This window comes from Typopeltis vanoorti, chromosome 17 (assembly GCF_054136105.1).
Source record: "Typopeltis vanoorti isolate ZY-2024b chromosome 17, IOZ_Tvanoo_1.0, whole genome shotgun sequence".
NCBI classification, from domain to species: Eukaryota; Metazoa; Arthropoda; class Arachnida; order Uropygi; family Thelyphonidae; genus Typopeltis; species Typopeltis vanoorti.
Window position 1 is genome coordinate 107,416,950 of NC_143565.1, and position 16,149 is coordinate 107,433,098.

General features: G+C 32.9%; 1 protein-coding gene across 6 annotated transcripts in view; it reads left to right on the forward strand.

Annotated features, from left to right (window-relative positions):
* Positions 1 to 16,149, forward strand: part of LOC150097752 (RNA-binding protein 4-like) — a 294,888-nt gene that overhangs the window by 126,903 nt on the left and 151,836 nt on the right. For 4 of the 6 annotated variants that reach the window (XR_016549641.1, XR_016549642.1, XM_090406763.1 and 1 more), the window contains exons 7-8: positions 956 to 1,276; positions 6,748 to 6,768. Coding sequence is in view for 4 of the 6 variants with exons in the window: in XM_090406763.1 (XP_090262889.1) it covers positions 956 to 1,276; positions 6,748 to 6,768 (342 nt within the window). In the remaining 2 variants the exon portion in view is untranslated. The remainder of the gene's footprint in view (positions 1 to 955; positions 1,277 to 6,747; positions 6,769 to 16,149) is intronic. The other 2 variants (XM_090406765.1, XM_090406766.1) reach the window with 1 other exon arrangement.

Genomic DNA, 16,149 nt, shown 5'->3' on the forward strand with positions numbered 1-16,149 from the left:
GGAGGGGAGGGCGGAAACCAGACCCCTTGCTCTGGAGACCAAACATAGCATTCCCTACTTCAGAGTTTTAGTAATCAGGGTGGTTACAATTCATCAGGTATTATGTGAACATGAATAAAATAAATCTGCTTCTGGTCTTCAGTTGCTGTTATCAGTGCACTGTAAACTTGAATTTTAAATATAGCCAATTCTTTTATAATTTTTATGCAACATAAATTTGAAAGATGTTGATTTGATGTGAAAATGTAGAACCAAGCTAATTCTTCAGTTCCTCTTACAGTTAAGAGGAACTATACCACACTTAGACATGAATTCATATATAAGTGTAGTATAAGTTTACAACCTTTTGTGGGTGGTATTCATACAAAATAACTTTTGCTGGCATTCATTTATTCATTCTGAACAAGAACTGTTATGGAGAATAGCAGCAGTGTATCTGATGAGGGATGCTTGCCAGTAAGATGTTTAGCTGATGACATCACAGTGGATTTTCTAGTTAAACAATTCCCATTCAGATTTTACTGAATTTCGCATTCAAGCAAGCATTGAGTTGATTGTTAAGTGGGAGATATATTTCATTAGATGTTTCATTTAATTCAATAACCATTTTGTACTACTTCTTACAGCTTGTACAATAGAAAACATTTTTTAAAACAATTTTTTTGCATCAGTGCAGAGATGTCATTTAATGTTGTAGGAATTCTCCTCCCAACACACACACATCTTCACTCAGGTTAGAACCTGAGTGAAGCTGCTGCCTTCATTTATGCCACAAACAATACATTACACACGTTATTTACAGGTAAATTCCATTTTGAACAATGAACCTTTTATTATATTTAAGTGAAATATCTATACCAAATCTTTTTTCTGTGTAACATTAATGAATCATAAGCATTATTTTTTAATTGCAGTAAAATTTAAAACTATATTCTAATCAAGCATGAATTTCCAGCTCTGCACGAATGGCTGTAGCCGCTGCACCTCCTTTGTTCCCTTCAACTTATGGTGACAGATTATCTCGATACTCTTTGGACAGACCTTACACTGGAGAGAGATTTCCTGGAGAACGGGGTTATGGTGTAGAAAGAATGAGACCTTATCCTGATCCTTATGAACGCCGTCCGCCGCCACCACCACCACCACCACCTTCTGCTCCCAGGGATGATTACATGTATTACAGAAGACCTTATGATGATTACAGTTATCCTGCACGCCATTCACCTCCTGCACCTCCTCCACCACCTCCCCCACCTCAGTCAAGATTTCCTGGAAGGTAAATAAATGTTTCTTTGTGTAGAAATGTAAATACTTAAACGGCTTGCACTTGGACTTTTTTTTTTTCCCTACAGAGTATGCCTTTTTTTCCCCGCCACTTCAAGAATTTTTGTTATAAGTTTCATTTTCTTAAAAATTATTATATATTGTACTCAATTCAGAACAGCCTCATTTTTATTTGTTTTCTTTATGGTAACATTCAAATGAACAATTTTAACATTCATTCACTAATATGGGAGCAGCAGCAACAAGAAGAAAGTATCCACTAGTTGTCTCCAAGTTTGATAGAAGAGGTTTCAACGTAGTTAAAGCTATTTCAGCTATGTTTTGTATTTGTATGCTTTCTAAATCTGCTATACCATATGATATATCTGACCCACATATAATTTCCTTTTGACACCTTAATAGTTTAACAGTTACACTGCCTTTTTTTCAAAATATGCGATTTTTTTTTTTTTTTATTTACATGAGCCAACAGTTTTGTCATACACCATGTTCTTAACACTTAACATATTTGCCCATGTATATTTGAGTATGCCCATAAGACCAAAAAATAATTTCCCTTTACTTGTGTGCCTTGTTTTTTCTTATAATTTCAAGAATTTAAATGAAAATACCGATATGGCTGTTCCCATTTGTTTATTTTATGGTTTTGGCACAGCTTAAGTTATTTAGATTCCTCTTGGTGGGGTGTGAATGGCATAGTTATTTTTGTACTCCTGAAATAACTTGGGCAAATGTCTTATAGAAAAAGATTCATTTATAAATACATAAAATCCTTTTCTAACAGGAATTTGTTTTTCTGAACAAGCATCATTAAGGCACAATAAACAAATTAAAAAATTAGGCATTTTTTGGCCAGTATTATCAGAAAATTGGTTCAGGTTTAGCCTAACCTAATTGGTCTTGATGTGTATATGTGTCAAGGTTACCACAGATGCAAAGTGTCCATTGCAATACCATTTGTATTCATTGAAGTAACATGAATATGAAGTTCAAAATATATTTCATCCACATGCACATTTAGGTGATTAATAATGTGTGAGTTGAGCATTTCATTTTGTCATAGAAACATAAATGGAGATTTTGTTAAAGAATCTCCAAATTATATCACATTTGTTATAAATATCATTTCATTTGTCATATGAGGAAGAAAATAAGAGAATTAAATATGAAAACACTTGCAAATAATATGAATGTAATCACGTTTGTTTTATACTTCAGATGATTTTTGTCCATAGTAATTTTTTTTTTCTTTGAGTAGTTTTGTAATTCTTACTCTTTTGAGATATACATGTAGACTCACTATATGGTTCCTAGTTTTTTGACCTCCCATTATAAGAGCATTTTTATCAGCAATCAACAGCACTAGTAAAACTGTTGTCATAATAAACAAGAATTTTGAACCCTAATACAAACATACATGCTTATTTGCAAGCATTTTAATATTTTGACATGCCAAATCACTTGAATGCAAAATGTTGTATACTTCATGCAAGAGAAAGAAAGTAAGTTACAAATGGTTATAAAAAATAAAACGAGTAAAATGTTGGGTTGACAAATAAGTTCGTTCGGTTTATGCGTTAGTACAAGTTTACGCCCCTTCGCCTGTCGCTATTGTTGCGCTACCACGCAACGTTATTGCACAGTTGAAAGGCGACATTTAACATAACCTTTCGGTGAATTTTCATTCAGCCTACTTCAGTTGTGTGCGTGTAACATATTTTTAGAAATGGAAGGAAATAACATACATTACCAGCATATTTGCCTTTTTTATTTCAAAAAAGGCAAACGAGTTGTGGAGGCCCATAAAAAAAAAATTTGCAGCGTATATGGGGATGGTGCCTTAACAGAACGCATATGCCAAAAATGGTTTGCCAAATTCCGTTGTGGAGATTTCGACATCAGTGATGCGCCTGTCACCTGACTGATGTTGATTCAGTGTTGTGAAGGATATCATCGACAAAAATCCATCACAAACAGTGTGGGAGATTGCTGCAGTACTGAACATATGTTGTGTCAGCCTACTCTGCACCTCATATGCCACTGAAATTGATCCAATGAGCTAAACAGGTGAGAGCCACTTTGGGCAGAATTGGGGCTGTAAGGTAAATATCTAAGGACTTCCCAATGAAGGTGTTCTTAAATTCTTTCCAGGGTTACTGCTGTATGGTATCTCACATTGTCATGCAGGAGTAACTTCTCCTATCAGTAGGCCTGGATGTTTTCGGTGAATTCCATTCCAAAGCTTCAATAAATTTTCCTGGTATTCACATGTGGCATTCACATTTTCAGCACTGTGTGCATAGGTGAAAATGTGAATGCTATAATAGCATGCAGTTTGAGAGTTTTATGCTCTTCAAGTACGGTCACCATTTTAACTGCTGAAAAGCTACAAAATGTGCATGCATGTTTACTACGTGTACTTATCCTAGATTGTGCTGCTACCTAGCAATGCATAGCGAAACCATTCGCTTCCAGTTCATTTGTTCTGCTTTTGTTTGTAATAACTTACTTTCTCGTTTAATTTTGACTGGTCAGTTGTTGGTGTCAACTTCTAATTAAATCTTTAAGCTTTGCAAGTTGCAGTAATTGCAGGTTTTCATAGCCTATACCTTTTCATTTTTTTTTTTCTTGCATCACATGTAATTTGGTGACATTGTTATGTTACCACTACAAAATTTTTTTCAAAAGATATCTTTACTACCTGAGAACAAATGCAGCAATACTGCAATAATTATTTATAAATCAGATATTTTCTGATAATCAACCACCTTTTACTATTCATTAACCTACATTCATATAACAATATAACATACTGGGTACAATGACTGTTTCTTTGAATTTGCTGCAATGCTTCTTTATAGATATGCCACCACTGGATGATAGGTAATGGCTTGCATTTCTTTAATTCTGACTAAAGTCATCACAAGGAGTAGACTACAGCATCATAAATTAAATATTTCATTTTGCAAGACTAGACCGTTTTTTTTTAACACTGCAGAAGAAACATCTAGAAGAGATGTAGGAACATACTACCACCACAAGGTACAACTCCATCAGTATAGATAGAAATAACACTAAAAAAAGTGATATTAATTTATACTAGTAATTACAATTATCACGAAAATGAAGGAGAAAATAGTGAATGACCTTTCCATAACATAATTTCAAATAGTATTAGATTGCTATTTGTTATGTTTTAATGCTTTTATATGTAACATTGGAGCAATTTTCTGCAATCAGCAGAGCACTAACTTTAATTCCATATTCATTAGATTGGCATCTGCTGTCTTAGATGCTAGCAGCTTATCACTTGTATCATTTTTATGATTCTTTGTGAAAATTATGGCGAATTTGCACCATCAGAAGAGCTTATTTATGCTTTCTTGATGTCAGCTTATAGATTCTCTTATATAGATTATACAAATGCTCATGTAATGGAAGTAACAAGTACTCTACTACTGGTGCAGGTAAAATAAATGGTATCTATTTCAACTTGTAGTGAAAAATTATTTCCATTACTTTAAGCAGTAGCAATAACTTCATAGTTAATCTCAACTCTTAGCATAGTAAAACTGACATAGATGGTACCTTGTGTGTCTCAATATACTCTCTGGATTTTCTCCCTATTACTTTCCTTCTCTTTTACAGCTATACGTATGTTTTAAGCAGTCTCCTTATGATTTAATTAGCAGCTCTCACTAGAACAAATTTGTATAGAATACTGAAATAGTTTATTGCTGATGGCTTGATGTAATTAATTTGGTTTATTATGACATTGATACTATGAGACTAAAGTGAGCTTGTTCACTCTATTGATAATAGTATCCTCACATGGCATTTTATTTTTAGGTAAATAACAGAACCAACTAACGATGGTTTGATGTGCCATTAAAAGTTGGGAAGCTGGAATGAACTGAGCCATACAGTTGGTGTTCAGCATATATTTTCAACTAGCTGTCTTCATTTTCTCATAATGTTAGAGAGACAGACTTATTGATAGTCAGAGTAAAATTATTCCTTATCATTGAGGCACTCGTTGTAAATGGCAGTAAATTTTAAAATATGCTGGAGGACTTAATGCATCAGCTGTTACTTCATGACAGTTTTTGGATGTTGCCGTTATATACTGTCAAATTTGCTGAAGATAAGAATTGTCAAAATAACTTCTGTAGATGTAGCTTATTAATAATTAGTTTCACAGGACCACGCTAACTCACATTTTTACAGTTATGTGATATTAAAGCAGAATAAGCTCATGTTAAATGCCAGGTTTGAATAAGATCATAGATGAATATTCAGGATTCCATATGCATCACCACAAAGCTAACATTTATTTTGATTGTCAATTGTGTTCACATGATTTCCTTCTGGAACCTTCTCAGTTCCCTATGTTTATGCTTGCACAGTGCACATGTTTTGGTGTATGCTATGATCAGGTAAAGTCACTTCACTTATTTATTCACGGTATCACCATTTCATCTATGGGCTAGTGTTACATTGGGTAGGTAGGTACCTGTCATGTTTTCTCTAATTATTTACCTCATTTTTTGAATTACCTTGAACCTGTAATTAATGATGCAAAATGTATAATATCAGTCTATTACAACAATACTGCTGAAGAGAAAATTTTCACAACAGTGAGACATAGACTGATAAACATTTCGAAAATACGAATATTATCATTGTTCATTCAAAATACCAGCAGATAGCAAAAGATCCATCTAAGGATCCTGTATTATCTCTGCATGTGATACTTGCCCAGGTGTTGGTTTGATTGAAAATTAATCCCTCCTCTTGTATCTTGTGCCACAGAAATTAGGCAGGGTCTCTAGTAATGTAATGTTCCCACATAGTTGATTATTAGCACTGAATTCTGAGACAATTATCCCCTTCTTTTGATGGAAAGGTTGTCATGGTACATATAACATTTTGGAACAATGTAAGAATTCTTATATCAGCATATTGGCTTTATTCATTTCTCTGATGTTCAGAAAGCTAGAATTAGCTGGAAATGGTGAGAAAGAGGGAGGATTTGACTGATAAACATTTCATTGCATGGCCATAACTTCAAATTATTCATTTATCAAATCTTCAAATTATTTAAATTCATTCCCTTAGTATTCTGGAAGAATGTTAAATGGAAGTGTCAAGTTTATTGAAATTTTCATTAGATAACCCATGAGTTGTCCTACTATTTTTGTTTTTCTTTGTGCGAAAGAATTTGGAACTGTTGCCATTAGCTTTTAATAGTTCTTTAAAATAGATTGTTGAATAGCACACAGAAATACTAAGCTAATAGTTTAGTTTTTTTGCAGTTTTATATATCTTTATTTTTGGATGCCTGTATTTAGCAGTGCATGATTCGCTATGTTTCTTAATACTTTAAAGCACTTTAGATGGATGATTTATTTTAAAGATATAAATTTAACAAATATTGTTAAATTTATATTTCCACTTTTGCAGATATGACTTCACAGAAGATCCGTAAGTATTCTTCTATATATAGGTAAAATCTGTGAAACTTGAACCTAGTAGTCAGAATTAGCTTTGCTTACTGATCTATAATTACATAATTGCGATCTCTTACTGAATTTTGGCTTTCTTCTGTTTTCTGTGTTGACATTAGTAATGAGAGAAAAAGAATTAATTGTTTAATCCTTTCAGGATACATTTTGTTTCCTGGGGAGGGGGGAGAATTCATTTTAAAAACTTGAACATTCCTGATATTGATCTAAAATCAGCAGTGATTTCTGATTATCATTATTTTTTAAACCATAAGTGTTTCATGAAATAAAATTTTTCTCCAAATTAATGTTATACTTCTACAACATGAATGAATAAATGAGTCATTTTATACATGCTGAGCATTAAAAAAAGTATGTATTATGTATACACATGTTCTCTTGCTCTTTAAAGGATTGTAAATTGTACTTTACAAGAAATTATATTTTTTGTTTCTGTCCTTATTTACACATGAAGCATCTTGGTAACTGGACTGCTTGTATATGGATGCAGTTAACCTTAGATCAAGTTGCTATTCCATAATACAGTATCTCATGAAGTGGCATACTCTCTTGGTATAGCACTTTATACATAATAAACCATTTTGCTTTTATAGGTGGAAATAAGACTACTACCTTTGAGTTAACTCTTACTATTGTCACAGATCTAACTCTTACTGATGCCTTAGTAAAAGTCAAAACATTTCTGGGTAGTTTTGCCATAATACATAGCATTAAACATGTTTGATAGTGCTGTGCATTATGGGATACTAGAGCAAGTTGATGTGAAATCAACTGCCTCTGTATATAAGTAACAAAATAGCCAGATATTTCATGTGCATTTTTGTTTATCAAAATATAATTTTCTGTCAAGTATAATTTACTTAGCTTCCCATCAGTAAATTTTGCTACTTATACACCTGAAAGGATTAATCATAAGCTATATTCAATTGTGTAGAATAGCAGGTTGTTCAAATGCTGCATAAATATTATAGCTTAAGCATCTACATTTTGGTGTAGTATTGCTTAAGGTATTAAAAACACATCAGTTATTATTTTACAAATTTTATTGCAATTTTTGGGACAGGTGAAAATCTTTTGACTTTATTTTTTTTTAACAGTTGGTTTTCAAAATTTTTTTCCCTTTCACTTCATTTTTTAGCATTGTTTTGTATTAAATTTAAAAGCTTACATTATTCTTTCCATAAAATATTTTAGTTAATAAATGTGCACACATATATATATATATATCTTTACAGTAGTTTATTAAGACCTAGAATTATCATCATTTTGATTAGTCTGGAAACACTAATTCATATTGCTGTGGATTTGCTTGTTTAAAAAAAAAAAAAAAAAAAAATTAGCCCCTATCTTTATTTTGTTTGTATTTCACTTATACACTTGATATGATGGATGTCTTCAGGTGGTAGATATTAGCACCTTGCTTATTGCTCTCATAAAGTGGCTCTAAAACCAGACATTTGGTACTGCTTTTAAGTACCAAACAGGGCATTATATTTACCTGTTACTACATGTGTATTTACCCATTACTAATATTCTACATGTGTATAACCTTTTGTGGGTAGAAATATCATGTTATTGAAAGTTCATAATTATGCCAAATGAACTTTTGCAACAATTTTTCACTAGGAGTAAAAAAAGCATTATATTTTTATCACGTTATTCATCACAAAGAAGTATGACAGATTAGAAATTAGTGTCATCTGTTCTCATTTCATTCTTTGAACAAGTTTTTTTTAATACTTGATAGTTCACTACAGATCTGACTTATAAAATTATTTTTGAAGTTACTTTCATTGGACATTAGAAAGTAGTGTAGCAATGATTTCTCATTACTATATGCAGATGCACATGTGTGTAAACTCGCATTGCGCCATACAGATCACATCTTTAATTACAACACTATATTTGTAAAGAAAAGTATGGCAGTACAGAAATCGTGGTAAATGGTATCATGGTATGCAGAAACCCATTTAAAATGTACCATTTAAAATGCAGATACAGTGAGTGTCTGTACTTATACCATGACATCTGCTTTACTGTGTTTTTTCCCTTTTGGAATGTATTAAAAAAAAAACCTGTCATCTGCTTGACTGATATTCTGAGGTGTAAAAATTTATTGGTTCTGCTTAAACAAATGAGATTTAATACTGCTGTTAGTTGATGACTGTGCTTGGGAGCTAAGTACTGAACTCATAAAATGTCACATTAGAATAGATATTAACTGGTGGTGCATTCAATGTATTTTTGAAGCCCACCAAGTATTAGATTTGGTTTAGTTTCCAGTTAGTCATAACAAAACAATCTACCCCCCCACCCCCATCTTATGCAAGATAGCAAGATGTGTGCAGACACACACACACATGTAGGGCAGTCCATGACTGATTTATGTTTTGGAAACTTTTCCTAACTCAAATTTTACGTAAGTCAGATTTCTTGCCCCCACCCATTAATCGCACCGTATTATTTATGTATGTTTAGTGTATTAACATATTTTAAAGGTTATTTCTGTTAGTTTCATTCATAGGATATACATAGAAATTCAATTTCAGTATGTAATTATTAATGTAAACTAATATAATAAAATACATAAATGGTTATGAAAAACAAATGTTTCACTTTACTGTTCGACCCCTTACATATGAAATTATCAAAAGATGACTGTACAGTGGCATCTTTCTTCTTTTCATTAAGCTCTTGATGACCAACTAAGTCATATTTCTCTTGAGCATTAGGATCCATCTTGCAGCTTCTTTGTACAACTGCATATTGATCTTAAAAACTTTTTTTATCAGAAATTTTCATCATGAACAAGTGTTATGTCATGAAGCATGCATAGCAAGGGAACTTATGGTGAAGATATTTTTAATGCCTACTATGACACAAAAATCAACTTGATCATCAAATTCTTTACCCTCAAGGGGTGTACAGGATATGATAGTACTACATGAAAAATTTACATCATTATTAACTTCCTATCTACAATTTTCCTCCAAATCAATCTATTATCTATCAAGGCATCTGTCAGATCTTATATTTCTTTCTTCTAAGGCACTTTTTACCATATCAATCCACCTATATCTTGGTCTTCCTCTGTGTCTTTTTCCTGCCAACCTGCCAGACAACAGTTATTTTGCTAATCATTTCTTTCCCATTCTGTTTAAGTGACCATACCACCTGAGATTAGCTCTGCTAACGCATTCCTGGATGCTAACAATGTCAAGTTCTTTCCTTATATCCTCGTTTTTAATATGATAATTGCCATTGATGCCATCTGTTTGTGCCTCTAACCTTTCTCAGGACTCATATCTGCTGTCTCTAGTCTTTGGTCAAGTGTCTTACTTCTAATCCAGCTCTCAGATCCATAAGTTAAGCGAAAACTGGTTTGAACACTGTCTTGTATACAGCTAACTTAGTGTTTTGACTAATTTCTCTCTTATTCCATATAAATTTATTCAGTTGACTTCCTATCATACCAGCTTTGTTGATCCTGTTGTCTATTTCCATATTTAATTTGCCATCTTCACTAAAATCATGCCTAAGTAGCTGAAATGTTTTACTTGTTCTATAGGTTCTCCATTCACAATGCATCTCATATTTTCAATGCTTCTGCCTATTTTCATTATCTTTGTCTTGTTATTGCTGACCTTCATACCATATCTATCACAACAGTTATTCAATTTAGTCAGAATCTTGCAGACTTGTAGCAGATTTATTTAGAAGTAAAACACAAAGAGCTGACATTCTTCTTCTTATTGTGCTATCTTCTATCGAAGGTCAGCGACCATCTTGGCGAACAAACTGCGGTCTTGTGCTAATCTGAGCAGTTGTGCACTGCTCTTTCCCATGTCTTGATGTTGTCAAACCATGATATTCTTTTTCTTCCTCTAGTTCCTTTGCCATCAATTCTTCCTACCAAAATAGTTTGTAGAAGTTGGTATTTGCTGTTTCTCATGATGTGGTCAAGATATGATGTTTTTCGTTTCTTGATTATTTGTACAAGATGTTTAGCTTTGCCAATGGATTTTAAGACCTCTTCATTGGTAATTTTTTCTGTCCATGATATCTTTAGCATTCTTCTGTATAGCCACATCTCAAAGGCTTCGATTTTCTTGATGGTTGTCGCCTTCAATGTCCATGTTTCAACTCCATAGAGCAGAATAGACCACACGTAACATTTCAGCATTCGGCATCTGACTTCCATGTTTAGGTCTTTATTGCAGAATAGTGTTCTCATTTTCATGAAGGACTGCCGTGCAACTTCAATCTTTGTCTTTATATCTATTTCTGGATCCCACCGTTCATTAAGCCAACAACCAAGATATTTATATCTTGACACTTGATCAATATTTTTCCCATTGAGTGTCAGTTTCATTGATGAGGCTGGATGTTTGCTGATGATCATATATTTTGTCTTGTTGATGTTTATATTTATTCCCATTCTTTGGCTTTCTATGTATACTCTGTCAATGAGTTTTTGGAGCTCCATAATGTTATCTGCAATTAGCATGGCGTCATCTGCATATCGTAGGTTGTTAACAATCTTTCCATTTATTGTGATTCCCTCTGGACATTCTTCCAATGCTTTTTTAAAGATTACCTCTGCGTATATGTTGATCAGGAGTGGTGAGAGCACACATCCTTGTCTCACTCCTCTTTTGATGTTAATATCACTGGTGGTAATGTTGTCTAATTGAACGGTAGCTGACTGATTCCAATACAGATTTGTTATTAGTCTTATGTCTTGTTCATCTAGCCCTGTTTTTTGAAGGACTTCTATTAAGTTAGTGTGTCTGACTTTGTCGAATGCTTTTTCAAAATCTATGAAACACATAAAGACAGATTTCTGTTTTTCTATGCATTTTTGTATCAATGTTTGGGTACAGAAAAGGGCCTCTCTAGTACCAAAACCATTCCGAAAGCCGAGTTGTGTTTCACTTAGAGTTTCTTCACTTTTTCTATAAATGCGATTCTGAATTACTTTCAAAAATATTTTTAATGTTTGGCTCATTAGACTAATAAGTCGGAAGTCACCACAGGAATTCGCTTTGGGTTTCTTTGGGATAGTGATAAATGTAGATTTGAGCCAATCTGATGGAAATTCATCACTTTCATATATTTCATTAAATAGTTTTTCAAGAAGTTTGATGTTATCTGGTTCTATTAATTTTAAAAATTCTGTTTGCACACCATCTGGTCCACTGGCTTTTCCTGTTTTACTTGTTCGTATAGCATTCTCTATTTCGCATTTCATGATTGCTGGTCCTTGAATGTTATCTTTTATATTTATAGGCTTCTGTCTAGTATCATTGAAAAGTTCTGTTACATATTTTATCCAAATCTGTGCTTTATTCTCTTCTAGAATTATTTTTCCATTTTCGTCTCTTAGAGACACTATTTGCTTTTTCCTCAGTTTTCCGGAAATTTCGTTGATTTTCTTATACAGATTGAAATTATCATGTTTCTTCTGAAGCAGTTCAATTTCAGTACATAAATTTTTCATCCAATTTTCCTTGGCTTCTTTTATTTTTCTCTTGATATGTGTTTCTGTATACCTGGCTAGGTCTTTGTTTTTGTACATTCTTCTTGTATCAATAAGAGAAAGAATCTCATCTGTCATCCATTCCTGTTGTTTTATATTATTCACATAACCTACTTCTTCAATACTTGTTGTTACGATGGCATTCTTTAAGCTATTCCAAAGAGATTCCACACTTTTATTTTCTTCTATGTTAATCTGTTGTAATCGCAGGCTGTTGTAAGCTGTGTTTGCACTTTTATTTATGTTCAGGTCTTTCAGTTTTTCTACATCAATTTTCTTTTTCTTCTTTTGTGATATTTTAGCTGATTTTTTATCTAAGACGTACTTCTGCAATTATGGGATTGTGGTCTGATGAGATATCTGCTCCAGGATAAGTCTTTGCACTCTTTATACTACTGTGGAATATTTTATTTATCAGTATATAATCAATTTGATTTCGGACAATGTTATGTTGGTTATCTTGAGGCGATTTCCAAGTGTACAGTCTTCTGGGTGGAAGTTTAAACCAGGTATTTGCTATTGTTAGATCTTCTTCCTGACAGAACTGGACTAGGTGATCTCCTCTGTCATTTCTGGTGCCTAAGTCATGTTCGCCAACAATTTCTCCATCACCCCCTCTTCCTACTTTTGCATTGAAGTCACCCATCACTATGTTTATATCATGTTTCTTTGTTAGGTTTTTAATCTCTTTTAGGTGTTCATAAAACTCTTCAACATCTTGATATTTATGTTAACGGGGTTTCCCTTAAGTTGTAACAGCATTATCCTTTCAGAAAATGGAATCCAATTTAGTACTGATTTATTGATTTCTTCATCTACTATTACATTAACATTTCCATTTTTGATATCAAATTTAATACCATTTTCTTTCATAATGTGATCCATATAGATAATAACAGAGGGGATAATGTACATCCTTGTCTGACATTAGATTTAACATTTAAACCACCTTCCTGTACTTCAATTCTAACTGCTGACTTATAACTCAAATAAAAGACTAAGTATTGCTTGATATAATACACCATACAACTGTAGCGTTTTGAATAGCTTCTCTCTTGGCACCTTGTCATACGCCTTTTCCAGATCGACAAAACTTAAATACAGATCTTTGTTATATTCACACAATTGCTCAACTATTTATCATAACGTGAAAATTTGATCCCGACAGCCTCTGTTTTTGGACTGAATCCAGCTTGTTCTTCACCAAGCTTTCCTTCCACAATCCTTCTCCACCATTTCTCAAGTATACTTAAATAAATCTTACCAGGAACCAATACCTTTGTAATTCTCACATTCAGTTTTATTTTCTTTTTTATATATGAATACTCTTAGATCTCTATTCCGATCATCTTTAATTTGCCACTCTGTCCAGGTCCTCTGAACTATGCAATGCAGTTACTGTAAGACTTTTATACCCCGATACTTGAGCATTTCTGGTCAAATATCATCTACTCTAGCTGCCTTTCCACATTTCAGATGTTAGATGGTTTTTTCCTACTTCAAGTATGGATATGTATTCCTGATTGCATGCTTGGTCAGTGTTTTTTTATCATTGTGCCGTCATCATTGCTAGTTTCATTTAGCAATTTTTCAAAGTAATTACTCCATACTTCAAGGATATCTTTTTCTCCAGTTTTCATATCACCTTTATCATCTCTAATTGCTTTTACAGCGATCTTTCCTCCATTTCTGAGCTTCAACAACCTCCAGAATATCTTGCCACTTTCTTCATATTTATTTTATATTTTCTTACCAAAGTCTTCTCATGACTTTTGTTTAGCTAGTTTTACACAGTGTTTAGTTTTCTTACATTTGTCTGTGTTCTCTAAAAGCAGAAGCTGAATTATTTGCCAATAACTTTTGATATGCTTTCTTCAAAAGCAACTTCAGAAATTTCTAAATATGTAGTAGTACAAATTATGTATCTCTTACAGAATGTTTTAAAAGATAATTATTAAATGACACCTCTGGAGTCAGACTCATGGGAGGGCACTCTACTCCACTACACCTGTCTCCTCCAACTACACAATTGCTATCAATGCTATCTATCTTCCACTATCACTAGTTAATTATCAGTTATCAATAAATATCAGATGAATACCAGATAATATTTTCTTTAAATTTTTCATTTTCTTTAGATAAATTTTGGTTTGTTTATTAGTGTGTTCACTTTTCCACTTCTCTCTCTTTTTTTTTTCTTTTTTCCCAGTCATAATTTTACTCTACTCTAGCACACACAGATACTGAAAATTATGAAAGTGTTATGTTAAAGACTTCATTCTCACATCTTACTAGCTGTACCAATTTGTTATATTGTTAATGTGCAAGATTGTGAGCTTGATTTTGCATCACATGTTATTCCCCACCTATGTCCAACCTATATTTAAAGACAATCGTGGAGTAAAATAATATATTTAATTTTATTTTTTGTTGGTTAGAATGTTCTAGATTCATATCCATGAAAGTGCATTGACTTCAGGATCAATATGTTGTCTTCTAAATAATGAAGCTCAGTTATAAAAAAATTAAAATATTCACTTTAAATATATATCTATATACAATAAATAATACATACAAGGAATAATTAAATGGCCATTTTTAAAATAGCAAAATAGCTCAATTTTCTCATACTGTATTCAATATTGAGATTTATACAAAAACAAACTGAAAGTAGCATTCAATTAAATGTTCTATAGTCGTCTTCTCTTCAAGGATTAGGCATTTGCCTGTGTTCCGGCTTCACTGGTCTTTTCATCTTGTCGCTGGTCTTTCCTCTCTCTTTCTTTAGTCTATATCTATCCACCTCTTTTGGTCTCTCCATCCAAGATAGATGTTCTTTCCATTTCTCTCTGTATTATTCCTTGATCTTCCTGGTTCTGTAGTCTCACTTAGCCATATAGAACTTTAATGCATCCATCTTTCAATTTTTCAAAATAGGCATGAAGAAAAATTTCACAAACAACAGGAATAAAGTAATTGAGCAGTTCGAAATGTATTCCAATATTAGAATTGTCACTGCAGATTCCCAATTGCTCCTTGAAATATATATCACTTGTCTTTAATTAAGCACAAAATATTTTCACATGGAAAGGTTTGATACATCATACTGTACTTCAGTTATTAGTTTCACAGTTCCATATCCTTGAAAAGTAATTCAAAACGGGTATAAAAACTTTTCTGAGATTTGAGAACTTAACTCGGTAGTTTGTGAAACCTCTTCGTCTCTGCTTCCTTGCTTGCCTACTCTTTACTTTCCAGTCATCCTGTTACTACACGACAGTTGTTCTGAAAAACAACTAATCCACATGTACATTATCAAGATTCAAAGAGAAACTCAAGTGACAACATGGTTGCCATTACTACAGTGCTCACATGTTGTACAGTAATACTGACATATTAATACTACTGTAACACAAATCTACAAATAACATTTCTACACTATTCCTTAAGGATTTGAATACATTAAACAAGTTTCCTTACTTATAACTACAATTAAATTATTTTATGTCGCTACTGCTTAACCACATGTCAGCTCCGATAATACTAAATGACAAATAAATATACTTTTAGATTAGCTTATTATAGGAAAAAAACATATTTGTCATTAAACAAGATTCTCACCAAACATATATGTTGTTCTTCTTGGCCCTGCGACAAGTCAGTTGGGATCGCTTAAAGTCACATCATGTAAAAGGCTAACCCCAAATAGATGGGAAAAGGCATTTACATGATGTGACTTTAAGCAATTCCAACTGACTTGTCACAAGGCCTGACTTTGAGGGAGAAATGTATTTTATGTCT